Source organism: Gopherus evgoodei, chromosome 4 (genome assembly GCF_007399415.2).
Source record: "Gopherus evgoodei ecotype Sinaloan lineage chromosome 4, rGopEvg1_v1.p, whole genome shotgun sequence".
NCBI lineage: Eukaryota > Metazoa > Chordata > Testudines > Testudinidae > Gopherus > Gopherus evgoodei.
The window spans coordinates 120,852,217-120,875,956 of NC_044325.1; the positions used below are offsets into that span (position 1 = coordinate 120,852,217).

General features: G+C 47.3%; 1 protein-coding gene across 1 annotated transcript; it reads right to left on the reverse strand.

Annotated features, from left to right (window-relative positions):
• Positions 1-204: 204 nt before the first annotated feature.
• PGGHG (protein-glucosylgalactosylhydroxylysine glucosidase) lies at positions 205-23,740 on the reverse strand. The gene is made up of 14 exons (XM_030560762.1): positions 23,706-23,740; positions 22,734-22,995; positions 20,285-20,495; positions 18,758-19,193; positions 17,735-17,854; positions 17,464-17,595; positions 15,496-15,607; positions 13,736-13,808; positions 13,307-13,443; positions 8,295-8,428; positions 8,089-8,184; positions 7,212-7,309; positions 2,879-3,093; positions 205-1,779 (listed from the first exon to the last, which is right to left on the reverse strand). The coding sequence occupies exons 2-14, from the start codon at positions 22,984-22,986 to the stop codon at positions 1,715-1,717; spliced, it is 2,082 nt and encodes a 693-aa protein (XP_030416622.1). The 5' UTR covers positions 22,987-22,995; positions 23,706-23,740; the 3' UTR covers positions 205-1,714.

Consider the following 23,740-nt stretch of genomic DNA (forward strand, 5'->3'; position numbering starts at 1 on the left):
GACCTCCTGTCCTGATTTTTCACATTTGCTGTCTGGTCACCCTACCTAGCTACTGCCTCTCGGGGAGGTGGATTAACTACAGCAATGGGAGACCCTCCCATCACTGTAGTGAGTGTTTTCACTGCAACATTTTCCGTGTATATGTAAGCAGAGTTGAATGAGCTCTCCCCTGACATCTAGTGGTGAGCTGTGGAAAAAGACTCCAGGAGCTGATCTTGTCCGCAGAGTTCACCTCCCACCCTGTGTGGAAGGGAGTGGACGGTAAGGAGGCATCTTACATTCGCCACTGATCGGGCACTCGCTCGTCGCCCCAATGGCCGATTGCCATGTTTCTCTGCGCAGCTCTATCCTGTCCGTGCCTCTCCACCAGCTGCCCTGCGGGCCACTTGCCGCACCTCTCCAAAAGACCCACCCTCCTACACACACAGTCTTCCGCAGTGCCCTCAAGGGAGCAACAACAACATTAGCCAATAAAATAAATCCTTTGGGCTCCCCAGCGTGTATCTTCTTTAAAGTGTAACCACCCTGGGGCAGGGACTGTCTCCATTTTGTGCATTGTACCTTCCAAGCACCTGGCCGGTGATTACCAAGTAATGGGTTTGATTTCCCTGTCCATTGCACCCATGCGACCCGCTGGCTTTCAGTGGAGATAATCCCACTTTATGATGGTGGAATGGAGAATAGAGTCAGGCCCAGTGGGTCTGGAACCCCTGTTGAGCCCAAATGAGGTTGCCAGAGCCAATGTGCCATTCTCAGGAGCCTACTCAGAATGACAGTAACTTTTAGAGTTGGACACTAAGCAGTGAAAGAGTGGGGCTGGGCATGAGATTTCAGCCAGGAGAAGCCAGCAGACTATGCGTTCTCTCTCCCTCTCTCTTTCTGTTTGGTTTTGTGCTACAAAGCAGTAAATAAAGCCAGACGAATTCCAGCAGACACCTATTTTTAGGAGGTTGTAATGCAGGACTCACTTGTGCAATTCTGTTCAGGTTGGGTAAACATTCTTCCTCAGCTCCAGAGCTAACCTACCCATCTGAGTCAATATTCCCTCTTCTGGTGGGTTTTAGGTGGGTGGCCAAAATCAGAGGGAGATTTTCAAAGGCACAACTGGGAGTTGGAGGTGGCCTAGCTGCTCCTTGTGCCTTTGAAACTCTCACCATATGAAGGAAAATGACATGCCATGTTAACTATGGAGCAGCTGCTGTCACTCCATCATGTGTGCGCGACATATTGTACCAGGCATGGAGGGCAAAACCCAGCTCCCATGCTGCCAAACGTACTAGGCGCAAGCTTAAGGAAGTGCCATAAATAGGTGCTCAAAGGGATGTGGCAGAAGCTGAGCCCAGCAGAGAAGAGGTAAATATTGGTCAGCAAATCTGCAGGGAGGTAATAAGGGCAGGTAATTGGGAGGTGAACCAAATTCAGCTGTCAATAAAACCATTTCCCAAAGGCAATAAGAGCAGGAGGATGGTGCATTCCCTTCCTCCCCACTCCATCTAGAATTTCCAAGCATCTGCTCACTGGCCACAAAGGAAGCAAGGAAGTCAAACAGCTTCCCCCCCAGAGCACGTCAGTTATGCGCAGAGCCTGTGCAGCCAAACCTCAGTCTGCTCCACAACGCAGCAGGGGCTCCCAGGCCATGCTGCTCCAGGACGCTTGCTCCCTGCCATGTTTGCGTAGCTTTGGTAGTTTTAATGCCTGCTCTGACAAATACAACTTAAAATGGCTCCTCAGATACTCTCTGGATCCGGCCAGCAGCTGTGGCGAAGGAAACGCTCTGCCCTGCAATGGAAGCAAACACACAAGCTTTGAGAAGGACTCTGGCTCTAAGCACCCTCTCTCTGGTTATTCCCTTTAGTCTCCTATGTTAAGGTATCATCTAGGGGAGGGGTAGGCAACCTATGACACGCGTGCCAAAGGTGGCACATCAGCTGATTTTCAGTGGCACTCACACTGCCCGGGTCCTGGCCACTGTTCTGGGGGGCTCTGCATTTTAATTTAATTTTAAATGAAGCTTCTTAAACATTTTAAAAACCTTATTTACTTTACATACAACAATAGTTTAGTTATATATGATAGACTTATAGAAAGAGACCTTCTAAAAACATTAAAATGTATTACTGGCAAGCGAAACCTTAAATTAGATTGAATAAATGAAGGCTCGGTACACCACTTCTGAAAGGTTGCCAACCCCTGATCTAGGGCCAGGGTGTTTTTCTAAGTCAGCTTCAAAGCAGGAAATGCAGTCAGGTAGTTCTGCCCCCAGTCTACTCCAGTGGGACGGGCTGCGGAGGGCAGGAGATTATAGCCTTGGCTGTGTGGAGCTGACAGCTAGTCCAGTCCCTGCCTCTGCCAGCAGGTAGTGCTGTAAGCAATGGTCTAGGAGTGCGGGTCATGGGCCAGCTTGCACTATAGCAGCCACAGCTTTTCCCAGGAGGCAGGGCCGGTCTGAGGGAAAACACCACCTTGGGCAAACTTGTATTTTGGCATTCCCTGGCCCCTGTTGTCTCCCCATCCATGCCTCCATCACATCTAGTTCCCGCTACCTCCCTAGATTCCACACCCATCCCCACAGGTCCCTACTGCCTCTCCAGGCTTGCCAGCCCCACATCGCCTGGAGCTCCCTTCTGTGGTCTCACACCCCAGGCCCACCCAACTTCTTGCCTCTTGACCACAGCGCCCCTCTGATCACGGCACCCTGGGGGATCGTCAACATTGCCATCCTGTGAGGCCGGCCCTGCCAGCAGAAGTGACTCCAGGAAAGGGTGTAGGACTGGGAGACCCAGATGCCTTGCTGCCCCCTAACTTTTCCCAGCAGAACACGCTCTGCAGCAAAGATCAGAGATGCACAGCGCAGTGATGTAGTGGGGAGACACTGTACCTTCGGGCAAGGGAATGCGCTGCCCTGATGCTACCAGCACAGCTTCCAGGGGGGACAGCTGTGGGTCACGCGAGGACTTTGTCACCTTTATCCCAACATTCTCTTTGGTGAGCGTGAAGTTCAGCTTGCTTCCAAGGTAAGAGACTCCAGTGACCTTGAGTTTGCTGATGTTGTCCGGGCATATAGGGTCAAAGTTCAGGCTGCTCTTGGTGATCCTAGGAAAGGCAAAGGGGAGTCAGGGGCCATGTTAGCGAATTCCATCCACGGGGGAAGAGACACTGGCTATTCTTCTTAGAATATCAGTGAATCTTCCAGCACCCCCTCTTGAGGTGGGAGCAACAACAGGACTAAAGCAAATACCAGCTGTGAGAACCTGAACATCTCCCAAAACAGCCTTGCTAGAATACAGCACAGCTGCTGACTTGAGCATGCAAAATGTCTCCTATGACCTCCACCTGGAGCAAACCAGCTCATCAAATAGGGAAGAGGACCTCTGTGTAAACCCAAAAACCACAGCAGATTGCAGAAGAGGGCGAATCTGTTCCCTTTCTGTGAATAACTCCTTCTGGGCAGAGTTTGGTGGTGACGGTCTCATGTAGCTCTTACTCTCTATGGTCACTGAAGAGATGGACTTTAGGCTACAGTGTCTTTAGTTCTTTACAAAAAATAATTCCTAGCCAATCTGCTTTTTGCCAGTTAGTTTCCTTAGCAGTCGCTAAGTGGCGTGCAATGAGCCACAACTCATGACTGACTCTTCCAGCGCTGTTACCTGAGCTACTGGCAACAGCTTAACTCAGAACCACATCACAAAAGACTGGGTGGCTCTGGAGCATGCTAATGGCATGTGGAGCCTTAACCTAGGTCACTGGTTCAACTCTGGCCCAGTGTCCTAGTGACAAATGGTTGTTAGCAGCCAATGTGACAAAGCCCTGGCTTGGCAGAGGTCTGGCTGGGATGATTTAGTTGGGGTTGGTCCTGCTTTGAGCAGGGAGTTGGACTAGATGACCTCCTGAGGTCCCTTCCAACCCTGATATTCTATGATGTCTGTTTGGAGGCCCATGTGAAATGAGTTGGAGGAGGGGTGAAAGTCATCTCAGTCTGCCTTCTAAGGAAGATTTGGATCCAGATTCAAACTCTGTGGCTTGAGTCTGTGTCTAAGTGGAACAGGGAGTCCAAATACCTTTGACTGGTGAAAAGGTGGTGATTAAGGTTGGAGTTTGGATGGTGAAACCTGCAACTCACACCTATGTCTATCAGAGACTTTGGAGTTTCTCACACCTAATACTGACCACACGCACCAACAATGAATGCAACTCGTTAGCACTAACTATTTTTCTACGTATCAATCTTACCACCTCTAAACTCGATCTGTCCTCAACTAAGCTCTTCAAGATTATGTTCCAGGACCAGAATCACATCTGTTTTGAGTATAAATACTGTGACCTTAGCTTTGAAAATCCACCAGATCTGACCACTCTAAAGTGCTCTCTGAATGCTGCTTTTAGGGCCACTGAGGAGACTTTAGTTAAGTTTTTTCTAATTCAGAGGTTCAATTTTTTTTCAGAACCACAACTTCTCATGCAGCTAATTGGCTCCCCTTTAAACCACTTACTTACTGCAGGTGCAACTGGTTTTGACCCATAGGGCAGGAACACTTGGAAATGGCTCCACATGTGTGTCAGGTGAGCTCTCTACTCTTGCTCTGAATTGGCTCCATTCTCACCGTGCCAGCCCAAGTTTCTCAGACTCAGCTGGAGATTTCCCCTCCTCAGGAGTTGATGTCAGTGGTGAGTTCCCACCACGTGGTCTATTTTGGGCCCTTTAGTTATTTACAGTTTCTCTGTCCCTGTGGGGAAGATGTTTTTAAGCCTGGAGGCTGATGTGCCTGGTCATTAGGGTGATATCCGGATCTCTACTTTGCTCTAATTCAATATTGATTCAGCTGGCTTTGCTCTGCTCTGGGTCTCTTGTATCTGGATATAAATTCTGTGGCTGCTGCCAGTTTCCCCACAGTTAATTATGAATAAACCAGAAATAACTGTGTTAGTAAAAGGGCTCAGACATTATTACTAGCTTTTGGCAAATCTTAAACAGATTGAGTAGAGTCCCACTGCAGAGCCATGTTCCTTTCCTGTAATCTCTCTCCCTGCATGCTGCTCACCAGGATATTTGTTTGCCAATAGGAAACAATCTCCTTCCCCTGATGTCACAATGTATCACTTAGAATCATAGAATCATAGAATATCAGGGTTGGAAGGGACCTCAGTAGGTCATCTAGCCCAACCCCCTGCTCAAAGCAGGACCAATCCCAACTAAATCATCCAAGCCAGGGCTTTGTCAAGCCTGACCTTAAAACCTCTAAGGAAGGAGATTCCACCACCTCCCTAGGTAACCCATTCCAGTGCGTCACCGTCTTCTTGATGGTGATATCCCAGGCCAATGATTTGTACATCCCTGGGTGAAACCAAACCTTAGGAGACGCATCTGGCTAGAGAGGAGAGTGCTTCTGTTTGCTCATCACCATCTTCCTACCCAGCAGAGAAGAGAAAGGGAAGGTAGAAAATGGCTTTGTAAACTGGTAGTTTGCTAACGGGTTATTTTGACACCTCCTGCCTGCAGTGGGAGGGGAGGTCTCAGGTAGAGCTAGCTGGAAACTAGAATTCCTGTTCCGTGAGAAATTTAATTTAAAAATTAATAAATTCTGACTTGGAACAAAATGTCAAAGCTTAGAAATATCACAGCAGAACTGAAATTCCTAAATTTTGTTTCAGAAACATCAAACCAAAACGCTTCAATAAGGTTGAAATGAAATAATTTGATCTCAATGAAATATTTTCCATCAAACGTATTGGAATGTATCAATTTAGTCAAATCAGCATTTTCTGATGGAAAACTCTTCTGTTGGAAAACATTCAACCAGCTCTACTCTCAAGTAGTACCCGAGGCAAGAACAGATGGTCTTGTAGCTGAAACACAGGATTGAGGCTCCAGAGATGTAGCTTCTCAGCTCTGCAACTGATTTATCATGTGACTTTGAGGAAGTAACTCGCTCTTCTTAACCTCAGTTTCCCCATTTTTAAAATGGGAAGGATACTAGTATTATTATCGAGAGGGGAGAATCCCCCTGAGATTCAGGCCAACTTTAATAATTACAATGTTGAAGTCTGACTTAGCCTTTTGTCACCTCAAGGAGTGATTTCCGTGATTAGTCTCCAGTGATTTCCATTAATTTGAGAAAATCTAATCCAGCATATATTTCAAATACACAACAAAAGTCAGTCTATTCATGACATTACTTAAGAGGGGCAATCTCTTGCTATCTAAAGTATAAAGCATCAATAGGCAGATTTAAAAGTTTACCAAAAATGTTCCATTCTGTAATGTTATACAGGGCACATTCGAAGATATTTACTTTGTAAGCTTTTAAAAGTGTGTTTTAATGTTGATGGTTGACTTCTATTTTTGGAAACTGGCCTATTAATAAAAAGTGGATTATTAAAAATTTTTAAAATTTTGTCATGGGTATGTGCACTAATTTTTTAATCAAGCTAGATCTAACCAATAATTTCAGAATTAATGGATTCAGGTCTTAGGGCTGGTGTACACTATAAAGTTAGGTTGACCTAGCTGTATTTGTCAGGGGTGTGAAAAATTCACACCCCTGAGAGATGTAGCTAAGCTGATCTAAGCTCCAGTGTAGACACTGCTAGGTCAATGGAAGAATTTTTATTTACTTTACATACAATAATAGTTTAGTTATATATGATAGACATAGAAAGAGACCTTCTAAAAATGTTAAAATGTGTGACTGGCACGCGAAACCTTAAATTAGAGTGAATAAACGAAGACTTGGCACACAACTTCTGAAAGGTTGCCGACCCCTGCTCTAGGGAGTGTTATGGGGTCCTTTGACCCTATTGGGGTTTCAATCTCCATTGGAGAAGCTGACTGGGATTTTCAGAAGGGTTCCCTGTTGGCCTGAACCAGTTCCTATTGATGATAATGGTTTTACCATTGACCTCTAAGGGGGCAGAGTGGGTGCTTTTGAAAATCCCACCCCGTTCTCTGCAATTCACTAGTTACCATCTGGGATTCCTAGGGGATTGTAAGCTTTGCTGTTTGTCCATTACCTGCAGAGAGCTGTCAGAGGACGGGGATGGGACAGTATCCTCCATTTAGAGATGATGCCATAGACTGGAAAGACTTTAAGCCCCAGCATCCTGAATGCTTTAGCCATAGGACCAGTCATCTTGCTACATTTAAAGGTGAAGGTTCGTAGAGATCTTTTGTCATGGTTGTCAAGAAATTCAGTGGGTAGCACTAGCGCTCGCACCTGAATCCTGTGTATCCGAAAAGGATGGCTTGCAGGAATCCCCCCATTCCCGTCAGGAAATTCACAGCTCCTGACCCATCGGAGTTCTCCACCCAGATCTACACCAACACATGAGAGAGAAATGACTTAGGCCATGTCAGGATTTATTAGTTATGCTTCACTGCCTTACATGCGGTTGGAAAGTGTTACTTATGAGCATCATTTGTCTGGTGCCTTGGGAGCCCAGAGAACTGCCCCCACTCCTGCCACAGAGGGATAGGGTGGGTATGATGCATTCTTCCCACATGGTCCTGCTGCCCCACAGTAGGGAAAAAGGGAACTCTATTTAGGTCTTCCCTGCTCCGCTGCCCTTCTCCCAGCAGGAGGAGAAAGGGAGTCATGGTGGGTGAGATCTAGTCACCATTGGAAAGAGGGGAATTGGGAGCTGATAGTGGGCCCTCTCCTAGCACTGAGGGGTGGTGGTGTTGCAATGCCCCCAGCCCTGTGGCCTACCTTTGATACGAGGAGCTGGGCGGGAGAGCAGAGCAGGGTACTGCTTGTCCCACTGCCCCCACCCATAATGAGGAGAAGGAATCTGAGGTGGGCATGATGCCTGCACGTTAGCCTACTTCCCCTAGTGAGAGGAGAAGGAAAAGGGTGGTGGTGCCATTCCCCCATTGCCCATCAATGCGCAGGGAGATGCGGGTGGTGAACTGCTCTGTAGTATGCAAGACGGAGGTCAATAAAACAGAAGAGGCCACAGCAACTGATAATACAGTTAATGTAGGTGCTGGTCTGAGTAACATCTGTCAGCATCACGGGCTGCTTGTGACCAGCCGTTATAGACCTGTCATCTATCTACAGTGGCAAGGGGCAAACTCCACTGCACCTGCCTGACCTTGAATGGCTCGGTGATGTTGTTGAAACACTTGCTCAGTTGACTCTGCGCCCTCTGGATCTCCTTCAGCTCCATCCAGCCAACTGCAAACATGCTCTGCAGGAAAGAGATCCAAACAGGTGCCTCCTGGGTGCACTGCGAGGAGCTGAGCCCTGCAGGAGGCTCATCCCTTTCACACTTGGCTTCCACTCTGCTTGGCAGCTTACCCAGGTCATGGCTGGCCCATCCAGCACAGTGACAGGTTCATACATCTCCAGGTCATTCTTTCGGACTTCAGGGCTCATGGGATACATCACTGGGTATCCAAGTAAGATGACATCAGCTTGTTTCACCTGCTTACCTGGGAAAAGGACAGCCAGAAAGGGCAGAGCATATATTGAAACTAGGAATGACAGGTGATGGGCCCAACTTGAATCTCATATCCCAGAGGAGAGCGTGCAGAGCTGGCAGCTAGAAAGCTAATTTGAAAGGGAGGCATTTAATGCAATACACTGAGAACCACGCGATGCCATTTCAACAGAGCAAAACTATAACTGAAGTGCAAAGCAAGCTTAGAGAAGGCAGGTCATGAACACAGGAGATCAGCTGGGGATGGCTTAGGTTTGGCTGGCTGGAAGTTAGATCAAGACACAGTGATTTTCAGTTTGTTTAGAAAGTTTTTCATGGACATGGTCCTAGCAGGTACCTTCTCTGGAAGCTGGTGCAGGGCCAGGATAGCACCCCAAACACCCAGTTTTAACATGGTGTTAACCAGACGGCATCTTCTCAAAACAAGGCACAATGGAATGACTCACAAATGTGCAGGTGCACACACACCACCCCAGATTTATGACCAAGCAGGCACTCTTGTGGCAAAGCAGATTTTAACTGAGTTAATGTTTCAGTGTGCAATTATCTTTTTTGCATGCACAGAACCGGGGAGCAGCAGGCATTACTGTGGAGCACAGCCTTGAAAATGTAGCTTCAATGTCTAAACAAACATTCAAACAGTAACCGTGTGTCATAAACAGATAGCTAAGGGTTAATGTCTCTTTCACCTGAAACACCTGAACAGAGAACCAATCAGGAAACCGGATTTTTTCAACTTTGGGTGGAGGGAAGTGTGTCTCTGAGTCTTTTGTCAGTCTTCCTGCTGTCTCTGAGCTTTGGAGAAGTACTTTCTACTTTCTAGTCTTCTGTTTCTAAGTGTAAGGACAAAGAGATCAGATAGTAAGTTCTATGGTTTCTTTTCTTTGGTATTTGCATGACTATAAGTGCTGGAAATGCTTTGATTTGTATTCTTTTTAAATAAGGCTGTTTATGCAATATTCTTTTAAGCAATTGACCCTGTGTTGTATCATCTTAATACAGAGAGAACATTGGTATTTTTTCTTTCTTTTTTATATAAAGTTTTTTTTTAAGACCTGTTGGAGTTTTTCTTTACTTCAGGGAAATTAAGTCTGTACTCACCAGGGAATTGGTGGGAGGAAGAAATCAGGGGAAAGGTGTGTGTTGGATTGCTAGCCTGATTTTGCATTTCCTCTGGGTGAAGAGGAAAGTGCTTTTGTTCCAGGATTGGGAACGGCGAGGGGGACTCACTCCGCGTAGTTTCACAGAGCTTGTGTCTGTGTATCTCTCCAGGAGCACCTGGAGGGGGGAAGGGAATCAGGATTATTTCCCTTTGTTGTGAGACTCAAGGGATTTGGGTCTTGTGGTCCCCAGGGAAGGTTTTTCAGGGGGACCAGAGTGCCCCAAAACACTCTAATTTTTTGGGTGGTGGCAGCAGGTACCAGGTCCAAGCTGGTAACTAAGCTTGGAGGTTTTCATGCTAACCCCCATATTTTGGACGCTAAGGTCCAAATCTGGGAATAAGGTTATAACATGGTGTGCAGCGGCGGGATATAGACAGAATCCAGAAGCCAGTAGGAATATTATATTTTTCTTTGCTAAGGGCTTTTTAGCAGAGAGAAACAGTTTGGTTTTAAAAGGGAACCAGAGAGAATTTTTTTTTTTCTGCTCTCTCTAGCAGTTTGTGGTTTGCATATTAAGCGAGAAGACTGTTAAGGGTCTTTTGTCATGCAATAGCCCTCCCATTAGGTGGCAAGTACCAGCACTTATATGCATGCAAATTAAGTGGTTTTTCTGGTTTCCCTTAATTGAACATTAGCTAGAGAGAGAAAAGGAAAAAAGCACTGTTGCTAGGCAGACTTCAGGAGGCAACAGAGAGCCTGCAGTTCAGAAGATAAACACCGGAGGGCACCCCAACACAAGAAAACAGGAACCATGACTTCTAAGGCAAGGATTGACGCCGAAGAACAAATCAAAGACGCTGAACACAGGCGACAGATGGAGATGAAAGAAAAGGAAGAAAGCCTCAAACTGGCAGCCTTTCAAAGAGAACAGGCAGCCCAAGAGGCAGCACACAAAAGAAAACTAGAAGAAGAAGAGGTGGCCCACCGCCGAGAAATGGAAAAACAACAAAAAGAGAATGAAGAGAAGGAAAAACAGAGAAAACATGAACTGGAGATGGCAAAAGCTGGGCTCCATGTGCCAGCCAACCCTAACAACCCGGCGCCAATTATTGCTCCACAGCACAGGAAATTTCCCACCTACAAGGCAGGTGATGACACCGAGGCCTTCTTGGAAAATTTTGAAAGAGCCTGTCTTGGGTACAGCATCCCCGAAGACCAGTACATGGTAGAATTAAGGCCACACCTCAGTGGACCTTTAGCAGAGGTGGCAGCTGAAATGCCCAAGCCGCAAATGAATGACTATAAACTTTTTCAAACCAAGGCCAGATACAGGATGGGGATAACCCCAGATCATGCCCGTCGGCGCTTCAGAACCCAAAAATGGAAACCAGAGGTGTCATTTCCCAAACACGCCTACTACATTGCAAAAAACTATGAGGCCTGGTTAACAGGAAACAACATTCAAACCTTGGAAGAAGTGAACCTCCTCATACAAATGGAGCAGTTCTTGGATGGTGTTCCTGAAGACATCACACGGTACATACAAGATAGAAATCCCAAAACTATCGCTGAGGCGGGGGAGATTGGAGCCAAATGGATGGAACTGGCAGAAAGCAAAAAAGCTACTGTCAAGGGGAACGATTACCCCAGGGGGCACACAAACCATAAACCCTACAACCGAGGACAGCCAAAGACCCTACATACCACCCACGTAAAGCCACAGATACCCTACTCTTCAACCTCACCAGTCTCCAGTAACTCACCTCGGCCCAGTGACCCATCAGATGGAAGATGCTTTAAGTGTAATGAACCGGGACATATCAAGGCCAACTGTCCCAAGAACACCATGCGAGTGCAATTCATTACACCACCATCACACCAAAGATCCCCAGGCCCGGATGCCTCTCAAATACCCTTGGAGCGAAGGGAAAATTTGAGAGTGGGCGGAAAGAAGGTTACTGCGTGGAGAGACACGGGGGCACAAGTGTCAGCTATCCACCAATCCTTCGTTGACCCCAAATTCATCAACCCAAAGGCCAAAGTTACAATTTACCCCTTCATGTCACAAGCTGTAGACTTGCCTACAGCTCAACTGCCTGTCCAGTACAAAGGCTGGTCAGGAATGTGCCACCATGACATAACCTTATTCCCAGATTTGGACCTTAGCGTCCAAAATATGGGGGTTAGCATGAAAACCTCCAAGCTTAGTTACCAGCTTGGACCTGGTACCTGCTGCCACCACCCAAAAAATTAGAGTGTTTTGGGGCACTCTGGTCCCCCTGAAAAACCTTCCCTGGGGACCACAAGACCCAAATCCCTTGAGTCTCACAACAAAGGGAAATAATCCTGATTCCCTTCCCCCCTCCAGGTGCTCCTGGAGAGATACACAGACACAAGCTCTGTGAAACTACGCAGAGTGAGTCCCCCTCGCCGTTCCCAATCCTGGAACAAAAGCACTTTCCTCTTCACCCAGAGGAAATGCAAAATCAGGCTAGCAATCCAACACACACCTTTCCCCTGATTTCTTCCTCCCACCAATTCCCTGGTGAGTACAGACTTAATTTCCCTGAAGTAAAGAAAAACTCCAACAGGTCTTAAAAAAAAACTTTATATAAAAAAGAAAGAAAAAATACCAATGTTCTCTCTGTATTAAGATGATACAACACAGGGTCAATTGCTTAAAAGAATATTGCATAAACAGCCTTATTTAAAAAGAATACAAATCAAAGCATTTCCAGCACTTATAGTCATGCAAATACCAAAGAAAAGAAACCATAGAACTTACTATCTGATCTCTTTGTCCTTACACTTAGAAACAGAAGACTAGAAAGTAGAAAGTACTTCTCCAAAGCTCAGAGACAGCAGGAAGACTGACAAAAGACTCAGAGACACACTTCCCTCCACCCAAAGTTGAAAAAATCCGGTTTCCTGATTGGTTCTCTGTTCAGGTGTTTCAGGTGAAAGAGACATTAACCCTTAGCTATCTGTTTATGACACCGTGCCACTTGCAACCAGGGAAAGAGCAAATTCCCCAGGCACTATGGACGTACCCCTTGCAAAGAAAATCTTGACATAGGTCAACTTCTTTAATAATAACTAGGTGTGGCAAAAGTTGACTTTTATTTTTTATATTTTTGATAGATTATATTGATCATTTTAAAACATGGTATTAGATTTTTATTCAGTTAAATGATCACTGATGTGGGAAATTATGGGGGGAGTCAGACAATTATTTAATGACAGTAGACATTGAGATTCGAAAAGTTAAAGCATTATAACTATTAAAACAAAAACTGTCAACATCATATGTCAAAATATACAAAGGAAATTGCCGTAAATCAAATTCTAAGACATTCCCAAGCAGCATTTTTCTTATTTTGCCAATTAGTAAAATTAATTATTATCACTGGAATACTGAAAATATGGAAAGATTTTTTCATCACTTTGTGTATGGACAGTGAAATTGACATTTACGAATCAAAATCGATTCCTTCCAAGCCTAAAAATAACCCAGAGGTAAGAAATATCCCATCCAGCGCAGAAAACAGCTCAGTAGCCACACCTTCTACAATAAGAACCTGGGTTAGGTGACCCACCAGCACGCACACTGCATCAGCATCAATCCTTCTTCAATGGTCCAGCAACACAGCGCTTGCCCTAAGCTCTATGTAGTCAGGATCCGAGGTTACTATTGTGCTGTAAAGCATCCTCAAAGGACAGATGGAGGCTGAGATGCAACCCCTCCCCTTCCTGTTCCTCTGACTCACCTGGGCTGTACCCATCGTACTCTGGATGGTAGTTCCTGGCTGCATCAAATGGCACTTTGACTTTCTTGGCAACCTCCTGCCACTCCTCAGGGACAGGGATCTGGAAATCACAGGCCACTTCGGCTGCAAAGTTCAAGCTGTGAGATGGGGTGGGGGGGTGAGGAGAGACTGTTTATATGGTATCTGCAATGCTTTAAAGAGCAAAATATAAGAAGATTGGAAGCAAAGGCGCTAACCCAGCCCGTCGCCCACAAGGGAAATAGCAAGACTGAAAGACCACGTATGGCCCAAAGCATGAGCTTCAGAGAGCCGCTGATGCCTCCTGGAGCCTGGGCTTTCTTCTGAAACCCGCCAGCTTGCTAAGCAGCAGGGAAGACTGATCAGAGTCTGGAAGAATGGTTCAGTGTTTCTAGAAATCATGCGCGTTACCTCTTCTGGGCCACGGCGTTGGTGTAAACAGAGTTATCGACACTGTAGCGATACTCATCTGGGGGCATGACACCTGGAGGAAGAGGGAGAAGACGTCACACCAGGGCACTGCCTGTCCTTCTTTTGTTTTAAACCCCTTGTTCCGGGGATTGATGAGAGGCTATGGAACCTTTCACCTTGAGCTCGCCGGTTTGCATTGTAGCTAAGTGTTAGTGGGTGGCCTTTGGGAAGCGAGCAGGGATCTCACTGCAGCCCTGACTGGAGAAGTATACATCACTGGCACCCATGTTGGCAGCCTTACTAGAGTTACAGACTTTGGACTACCTTCTGAGCCATAGTGGTGTTTCCGTAGCCTCAGGGCTGAGGCCCATTGGCAGGGTGATGTGGATTAAGTGGCATGTGGGGTACCTGTTCTATGAATTAATATCTAGAGTTCCTAACTCCATAGCGGTTAATCTGGTACCTTCCCCTAACACTGTGTTCAATCATTTCCGATATGGGAGTGGAGAAGATTATCTCTGGGGACATAGGCATTAATTTCTCAGTAGAGGGGGGATCCCTTAGATTAACAATAACCTTTTCTTTAAAACACTAGTGCACATTGAATAGGATCTCAGGAAGAAAGAGCCAGTTGTGCATAGTACAAGGATTTTCCAATTCTGCAACCACAGCTCTGTGGATGCACGTCCATCCTGACGCACAATAGCCACACTTATTCCAGTCCCAGGGCCCTCACAGCTCTCCCCAGGCACTCTGGTCCTGATCTGCTGCACCTCCTGCTTTTTTAGTCTTCCTTCTCCTGAGAGAGACAAGGTGTGGGAGGGAATGTCATTTATTGGGCTGTTCTCTGTTGGGGAGAGAAACAAGGTTTTGAGCCACACTAAGCTCTTCTTCGGGTCTTTCTAACCTGGTGAGCCCAGACAAATGGCCCAACTCCCACCACAGAGCGAAGGGGCAGCTGTGATGCACCTTTTCCCCTCTGGCCTGCTGCCCCTCACTCAGCAAGGGGGAAAGGGAAGCCATGGCAGGTGTAATATGCTTTGTCCATCTCATTGCCCCTGGAGCTGGCAGGAAAAGAGAAGGCTCCATATCTCTTCTGGCTCCTGGGAAGAGGTGACGCTATGCTAGACTTACACCTCCCCCAGACATGCCAAAGTATGTGTTGGGTAGGTGATACTGACTAATTCACCTGTGGGCTGTAGGATGAGACAAAAACACCTTTTCACATGCAACTCACTGCTGTATTTGAACGCAGGCCTGCAGAGGCTAAAGGCCTGTGTGTTAGCCCACTGGGCTGTGCCACCATCCTCTCCTTGCTCCTATTTCTACTCCAATGAGGACCACATTATCCATTTCCTGCGTAACGTAAGGCACATCCTTATCAGAACTGAAATGAGATCTGATTCTGATGCCGCGACAGTGGCAAATACAGGGAGCTCCACACTTAACGGCCATCCTGTCTGGAAGGGTGCAACACAGGGCCCGAGGGAGTGGGAGATTGGGTGAGCCTGGAAGGCACAAGGGAGCTTTTCCAGCCACTCTCTGAGCACACAGTAAAGCTAGGCGGGGTCTGAGTGGGAGGTGGGTGTTAAGCCCATGGTAGGCTGCTCAGGAATACAGGGGACCTGAGAGCCAGTGCACCCCACGCAGAGAACAGCTGTTACTATTTGCCAGAGTGAGGCAGGCCAAGCTGGAGAAGCTGTGGGCTTTCACCTGCCAAGTCCTATCTCCCAGAAACTAGCTCTCAGGGGGGGAATTACCTTTGATATGGTAGCACTGCTCCTCCTGACTCCACACCACCCTGCTGCACCAGTACTGAGCCACCATACTGACCACGTCCCAGGCTCCTTCCTCCCTGAACAGCTTCTGGTCCTGGAGGGAGCCAAACCCAGAGAGAGAGATGGGGAGCCACGAGGAACAGAGACACTTGTACCCAAACCCAGAGGGAGCCACGAGGAAGAGAGACAGTGGTACCCAGACCCAGAGAGATGGGGAGCTGGGAAGAAGATGGACATTGACCCAAGAGTCAGTTGGCTGAAATCACAGCAGCTGCTTCCCTTGCCTTTTTCCAGCATCAGCACAAGCACATCCCCTTTGTCCAGTTCATAACATGACTGATACTGCACTGCTCTTTGGGGGTGCTATTCCCAGTGGAGTTTGTTTACAGGCTTGGATATCCCTGAAGTTTCAGCAGTAGAGTGCAATATACCCTCCACCCTAGACACTACCTCCACAGTAAAGAAATAAGGCCAAATTCAGCACTAGTGTAAGTGGACACAATTCCATGGATTTCAGCAGTTGCACCAGTCTGAATTTGGCCCATTGACTCATTTGAAGTGTGTGTAATCGCCTTAGTGAGGAAATCGCATACCACCCTCTCTAAGCAATTCCAGACAATGGAGGGGAGCACCACCATCTCCCTAGGCTTCCTCCTCTAGGAGAAAATGAACCTCTGTCCTGTTCTGCACACATTGTGTAACAGGCTTTCCCCAGAGGAACTGGGGGGGAATTCAGTTCCCTGAGCAGGCAAGCAAACAGCTCTGTGGACTGGACTTTGTACCTGCCAGTAATTTTCAGGCCTAAGAGACATTTTGGGTATGTCAACATTGCAGTGTAAGCCCAGAGCTAGTACAACTCAGGTTAGCAGACCCTGGGTTTGTTAACCTAGGGGGTTGAGCATCTACACTCATTTGTAACACCAGGGTAGAAATTGTTGAACCCTGGGTCCCAACCTGGGCTCCAGGGTCTACACTGCTTTATGTGGCCTCAAATCCAGTCACCCATATCCCAAACATCCTAGTGCCCTCCCATAGTGTGGTTGCTCTAGCCCTTTATTTGTGGTGCCATTTGGGAAAACTTGACTGTCCATCTGATTATCCAGAAGAAAAAGAAAGTCATCCCATGGGATTGTGGTATACTTTTGGAGGTCTTGCAGAGCATAAATCTAACAGGTCTGTGTCTACACTGCAAATTAATAGGGCTTGAACCCTGGGTCCTAGCTTGGCTCAGGCTTGGACCCTCCACACCGGTGGAGTCCTGGGACGCTGGGTCTGAGCCCTGGATTAGCACGATTTGTGTGTAGATGGAAGGGTTAGGCTTGAGCCTAAGTTCTAACCCTGGGCTTACACTGCAGTGTTGACATACCCTTAAAAGGCTTCATGTCAGCCCCATCCACTTTTGAGAAGACAGCTTTCTAACTGAATGACAGAGAAGACTGACAGCTGCAAAAATCAATGGGGGCTATTTAATGCTTCTCTTTAGTTGGGGTTCTTTAGCTCCTACTCAGAGAGCTTTTAGACTCAGGGCAAGGGAGACACGAGAAAGATAAATATAATACTCAGGGCACGAGGAGAGCAGCAGGGCTGTTAGGGGGTCCAGGGGACTCTGGTAACTGGTTGTACCAGCAGTAGTTAGGGGAAGGGGTAAAGAGAGACTAGTCCAGAGTTGAAAAGCAAGATGCTGAAGAGTGAAATAAGGAACAATACCTGAGAAGCAGGCGTTGAAGAAGGGCGACTGCAGATTGTGGAGAGTCTAGTCAGGGAGTGTTACTGGCTGTTGTGGATGGGGGAAAGGACAGCAGAGACTATCTGCTCTGGAAGGGGAGGAGCAAAGTGACCAAGGACCCCATCCAAGGAATTGTCCAGTAGACTGGTAGATTTGGCCACTGGGCTTGTCCTGTTTCTGGCACCATCCTCATACCTGCACCATACCGCACGTGTCTCGGTTACCTGTGTGGCGTGATAATACTGCTCAAATGCCAGCAAAACATCCCCATTGATGTGAACTTCTTGAGCTCCATAAATCTCTTCAGGGCAGACTTCCTGGCCCGTGACTGCGCTCTCCCAAGGGAACTTAGCACCCTGTCGGAAAAAATCCCCCCCCCGGAGAGGGTGAGCATGACCCTCTGAAGGGAACAGATCAGGGCAAGCTAAGTATTAAGAGGATTATTTCCTTTGGTGGCTGTCGTCTCGGTTCGTTTTCTGACAAGTCTGTTCCTACCTTATATCCCTGCTCCTGGGCATTCTTCAGGGCTCCGCCTAGTGCTCGAATACGGTATTTCAGGATGGCTCGGGCTGCTTCAGGGTAAAATAACAGGATGTTTGGGTATACCCATGTGTCCTGGAAACAGAAAATGAGTCTGTATAAGGTCAGACACTTAGTGAAACTAGGGGAGGTTAGGACAATGAGTGTGCCAGGACTCAGAGAGAACACCAGGCCCAGGCCCCTCTAGCCTCTGAATACTGTGGGATCTGTGCTCCCGGAGCCGCTGAGGCCCTGCCAACACAAACACTGTTAACTGTGCATGTAACTGGCTAGTTGCACTGTCACCTTAGCTCATTAAAAGTAACATAGTTGAGTTGTGCCCATACAGGAGCATTTCTGCCCTCACATCCATGCTGGTGTCACCATACCTGCCACGCTCCCAAGCCCTGTTTGTATCAGAGCATTCTGGGGGAGTCCAAGCAGTTCTCCCATAGTGCCCCACCAGTGGAGCAGAGAGCCTGGAGGATGTTCCTACGCAGCAGCAGCACTTGGGGTTGTTCCACCCCACAGATTGCTAGGAAGAAGGCCATCCAAACCAGTTCCAGAGACCTGGTGTAACTGCTGCCCACACTACAAAATAGTCCGTGCAGTGAGCCAGTTATTGGAAGAAAACCGTGTGCTGGTCTAAGCCTCTGGCAGGGGGGAAACACTCTGAGCTGACCATGGTCACCACATTAAACATACTTAGAGGCAACCCTGCCAAGAACGGGTTATGAATCTGGCTATAGGGACAGGGTCTGGGTTCAGGAGGTTCTATATCCCACCACACTCCTGCTATTAGTTGTCTTCCCAGCCTCTGAGTGCTATAGGATACACACCCCAGGGCATGGCTACCAAGATTTGCCCTATCAGCCTCCCAAGACATAGACTGTTGCCACACCTCCCACTCAGTGCCACGTGTCCCACTCCCAGGCTGGAGTGCTGTAGCATGTCTGATCCCCAGAATGGAATTATGGGCGGCAATCCTCTGTAGCCCACCTGGTCCCAGAAGACGTGTCCCCAGTAGTCTTCTCCCTGCGTGCCATTGGATAACCCACCAGGGCTGATTCCATGGAACAGGAAGTCAGGAGAATCCAAGGGAGGAATTGCACTCAGCAGGTAATAGAGACATCCATACAGGGCCTGCCTCAAAGGGAGAGGCCCATCTACATCGACCCGGCATCCTTTCCAGAGTGCTGTCCAGGCCTGAGTGTGAGAGGAATATAAGGAGCCAGCAGCAATTAGGGACGTTCCTTCGCTAAAGCACTTCTTCACTTCCTCTTCACTCTCTGCCACAGCGGTCAGGAACTCCCAGGTTCTCTCTTGCTCCTCCCCTGGCAGGGTCACAGCCTGCGGCACCGGAGTCCAGATCATGTGCACCGTGGGCTGGGGAGCCCCCTTCACCTCAGGGATCAAAGTTTTCCCATAGATATATCTGCAAGGTACAGCAAATAGCATGGGAAATTGCAGCTTCGCCTCAGCAGCCAGAAAGGGGTCACAAAGTGAATGACTCAAGGGGCCAGATCCTCTGCTGGTATAAATCAGTGTAGTTCCATTTACTCCAAAATAGTTACGTCAATTCATAGTAGCTGAGGATCGGGCCCATATTGTTGTGTGGAATGGGCCTTCCTTCCTCCCCCAGCCCATTTAGCTAAGAGGGACTCTCACCACCAGAGAGAGCTTCCGAGTCTGGAATGTATCAGGACTCTCATTCCACTGTTATTAGCAAGAGCTGTGGAGCACAGCGTAGGGGTGCTGAGAAGAGAGACCAATAGACATGGAGGGGAAATAGACAGATGACCCAGAGTATGGGAGAGTTCAGAGTATGGGAGAGTTCCCATTTACACCCCCTCTTTCCTCCCTTGGATTGTCTCGTGGGCCCAGATCCTCTAAGCTATTTAGGCTTCCAACTTTCATTCATTTCAAGCCTAAATACCTGGTGCTCTCTTCCCCCTTCAGATTGTCTTCCTCTCCACACCCCTGGTGGGAAAATATAGCAAAATGCCCATGGCAAGATGGCCCTCCTCTAGGCTGCACCCACCTGCAATGGGACATTGAACAGCTTGAAGTTTACCCGATGGGGTGGGAGTGGGGCTGTCTCCGTCAATTAAATTAACACCCACCCGCTCCCGAACATCAAGCAAATGTCAAACAGGAAATTGAAGAAATCCCAGCTTAGGTCAAGCTGGACTCTACAAAGCTCAGCTTTCCAGACTCTCCCTTCTCCCTCCACTGTAGTCAGTGGCTGCTGTGGTTGATACATCTGTAGCTGTGATACGTGGCATCCATTGCCATGGCACCACCAAAAGTACCAAGGGCCTGAGGCAGCTCCCAGGAGCCTGACTTTTGGGCCCAGCCCCTCTGGAGCATGGGTAAAGTTGCTCAGAGTCATTCTGGCCTCTCAGAACCCTAGCCATTGTCCTAGCTCTGTTTTTGTCACCCTTTTGAAAGTTGGAAAGAGGGCGAGTCCTTTTGTTCCTCAGGCCACATCCCTGCTGGGTACCACCCTATCATGACCACACTCACTGAGCTCCCTGGAAGTCCTGCCCCTTGTGCAAGTCCAGGTCTCGGCTCTGTGGCTTGAATTGCATCTGGAGCTGCACAGTCACTGGTGGGCCTTTGGTAGTCGATCGCTTGATGGTGATGCTGAAGGCCAGCAGGTGTACGAGGGAGTGGTGAGCATAGATCCTGTGCGTAGTGGTGTAACCTGGCAACTGAAGCAAGTGGCTGAAAGTTCCTGAAGACACAAACAGAGTTATCATTTGGAGCTTCCGCTGTCAGATGTTCCTGCCTGTTCTCTAAATCTAGGGCCTGATCCTGCTATCAGATCTGGGTGGGTGCAGATCTGTGTCTGCATGGAGCCCTCTTTGGAGCAGGGAGAAAGGATAGTCAGAGGTACCATTGTAACAGATACATAAAGTGCACATGGGCCCAGAGTCTCAAAGGTATTTAGGCACCTAACATCCACTGATTTCAATGGGAGTTAGATAGCTAAATACCATTGAGAATCTGGGCCATAGAACCTACAGGAAATATGATCCTCCCCAATTAGTTTAAACCCAGCAGTGATTTATTATCAAAGCAAGAAATGAGCCAGGACCAACCCTCAAAACTGAACTCTGGATCCAAATCTCACAAGCCTGATTCTCCACTTGCTCCTACCAGCTTTATGTTGTTGTAACTGAGAGCAGAATCAGCCCAGTGTCTCTAAAACAGACCTACCTAAGTACTCAGAACGCTGGATCTGAACTCTCCCAAACTTTGGATTTCAAGATCTGGACCAAATTCAAAAACTTTCTCAAGTGCCAGTTTTTTAGAGTGCGATAGAGTAAGCGAGATTAGGTCCAAACTGCAAAGAGGGAGCCTAAATTGGATCAATTTCTGAAGTTGTGATCCAGAATCTTTTTTCTGGCTGCTCCACTGTCTCTGCTAGTACTGGAACCATTTTATCCAAAAATGTTTAAACACGGCTCTTGCCTGTAAGTAACTGCTAATATAGTTTACCAGGACAGAGCAGCCATGGAAGGAATTATGTTATAAATTGGCTTGTCAGAATTCAATTTTTTTTAGAAATAATTTCAACTGGTAATATCAATGTTTATTTTAAAGCATTTTAAAAATCTATTTAAATGGGAGGGTTAGACAATTATTTAATGACAGGAGACACAGAGATTCAAAAAGCTAAAGCGTTATAGCATCATATGTCAAAACATACAAAGTAAATAGCCTTAAATCAAACTCATAAATTCTCAAGAAGCATTTTTTCTATTTTGCCTATCTGTAAATTTCAATTATTATCAATGGAAATATTTTTTCCTCGGTTTGTCTGTGAAATGAACATTTATTAATAAAATCGAATCCTTCCAAGCCCAGTTATAAACTGTTTTACCGAAAGTCATGGTTAAACATCATTTACTAGCATGGTTCCAGCAGGTGCATAGACATGGCATAATCACTAGTGTCTTATTCTCAGCTAAAGGGAAATTGGCCAACCTTAACAGTGTAATGCAAAGGTGAAAGAAGTCAGAGTCCAGTATAATCAGGCCTTACAGCTTTCTATGTATGTGTTTATTTTTAAAGACATTTAGCCACTATTCTGTGAAATTTGCCCCTAAAATGTGCATGTGAGTGCTCCTCACTGGCTCTGCAGAAGCCATTCACTGTTCCCAGACTATGGGATATTGAAAACTGTGTTTCAAGTGTAAGCTATCACTTAACATTTCTGAGGGGTTTCCTGGTCCTGCTTGCAGGCTAGTGGGCTCTGTAGGGAAACATGCCATCATCAGACTCAGTTCTGCAGACAGACAGCCTAGAGTAAGGTGGGATGAGTTGTGGCTCTCTTTTTTAGGGAGCAGCCTGCTTTGTATCCCTCTGTTTTGGGTTTTTTTGCATATGAGTGTTTTGAATTCTAAGAAATAAAGTAGTTACATTGCAACCCTTCCAACAAGAGTATTTTATCCTTTTTATCTGTCTTCACTGTGTGTATGCCATGAACCTAGCACAGACTTATGCATGCTTTTGTCTGACTGCTGTCCGTGATGTCACGCACACAGCAAGAAGGCAGGGCTGCCCAGAGGATTGAGGGGGCCTGGGGCAAAGCAATTTCAGGGGTCCCTTCCATAAAAAAAAAGTTGCAATACTATAGAATACTATATTCTTGTGGGGGCCCCTGTGGGGCCTGGGGAAAATTGCCCCAGTTGCCCCTCCGTCCCCCCAGGCTGCCCTGCAAGAAGGAAACACAAAGTCCGGCTCCTTTCTGGCTCTGTTAGAAACATGGGACCAAGAATGGAGAAGAGAGAATGTGTTGATCTGATCACACAGAAAATGAAAACGTTGGTAGGGGGATTTAGAGATTTAACTTCTAGGCTTCTAAGAGGGAGTCACTGACAATGAGGAGAAAAGAAAATCAGGCAAACAAAACATTAAAGCACAAGAATGTAGTTGCCACTTGGGAGCTGAGGCTCTGCCTGTTTACCTGTCCTGGTGTTCAAGGCGAAGGTCTCTGTCAGTCCATTCTCACCAGGCCCATTGATTCTGACGTTGACAGGGCTGGGGACATTGGCACGGTGAGTGTCCCCCACTGCCCCATTATACACCCCGTTTACATGGAGGATGTCCCTATAAACTCGGGTGCCCAGGTAGGCATTGGTCACCGTCGCAAGGAGGCGGGGATCTGAGGGCAGAGTGCTGGAAGTGAACACAGCAGGATCTGTCCCACCATCTGCCATTGCTACTTCCTGTTAACAGGGAGCAAACAGAATCAGAGACGAGGATTAAATAAAACAACTCCATACAGTGAATTTTTGTCAAAGACAACCCTGCAGCCCCACAATCTTAATGCAACATTATCATGGTGCCTGGCTGAGATTGCAGAGTGCATTCAGGATCCTAGATGGAGTTGGTCCTGCATTGCTTGTGGGATGAGGAATTACCCCATTTGTCTGGTGGCAGATGGATGAAGGTGTATTAGGAAGTTGCCATGATTTGTAGTTGATGGCAGGGCATTTCTGACAGTGAGAATGGTGTGTGGAACATGATTATTTTTAATTTCTCAGGCCTCTATGGCTTCTAGACCTGAGGACTGGAATAGCCATATTGCAAGTCAGGGTTAAGGTGCATTGGTAGAATAGTGGTGAATCTACCACTGGAATAGCAGCTGGTGTTGCAGGTTAGGACTCAGGTGAACTGGTGGGCCTGTATGGGGCCCAGAACTGGGAGCACAGGACTGCAGAGGCAATCTGCGTTCTCTCCCTGGAAAGTAAAGACTGGCCCAAGGGTGAGGAGGAACCAAGAGGGAGTTTGCACTCATCGCATCTTAAAAACAATTCAAAAACTCCATCTGTCAAGGAAAAATACTAGCTGCAGCTCACGTGACAATCCTCTCACCTGGCAATGGAAATCATGCCCGTGCCCGGTTCTGTAATGCACCCCAGGCAGTCATTCTTACCTGTGGAAAGTGGGTGCAAAATGCTACCAAGTCAC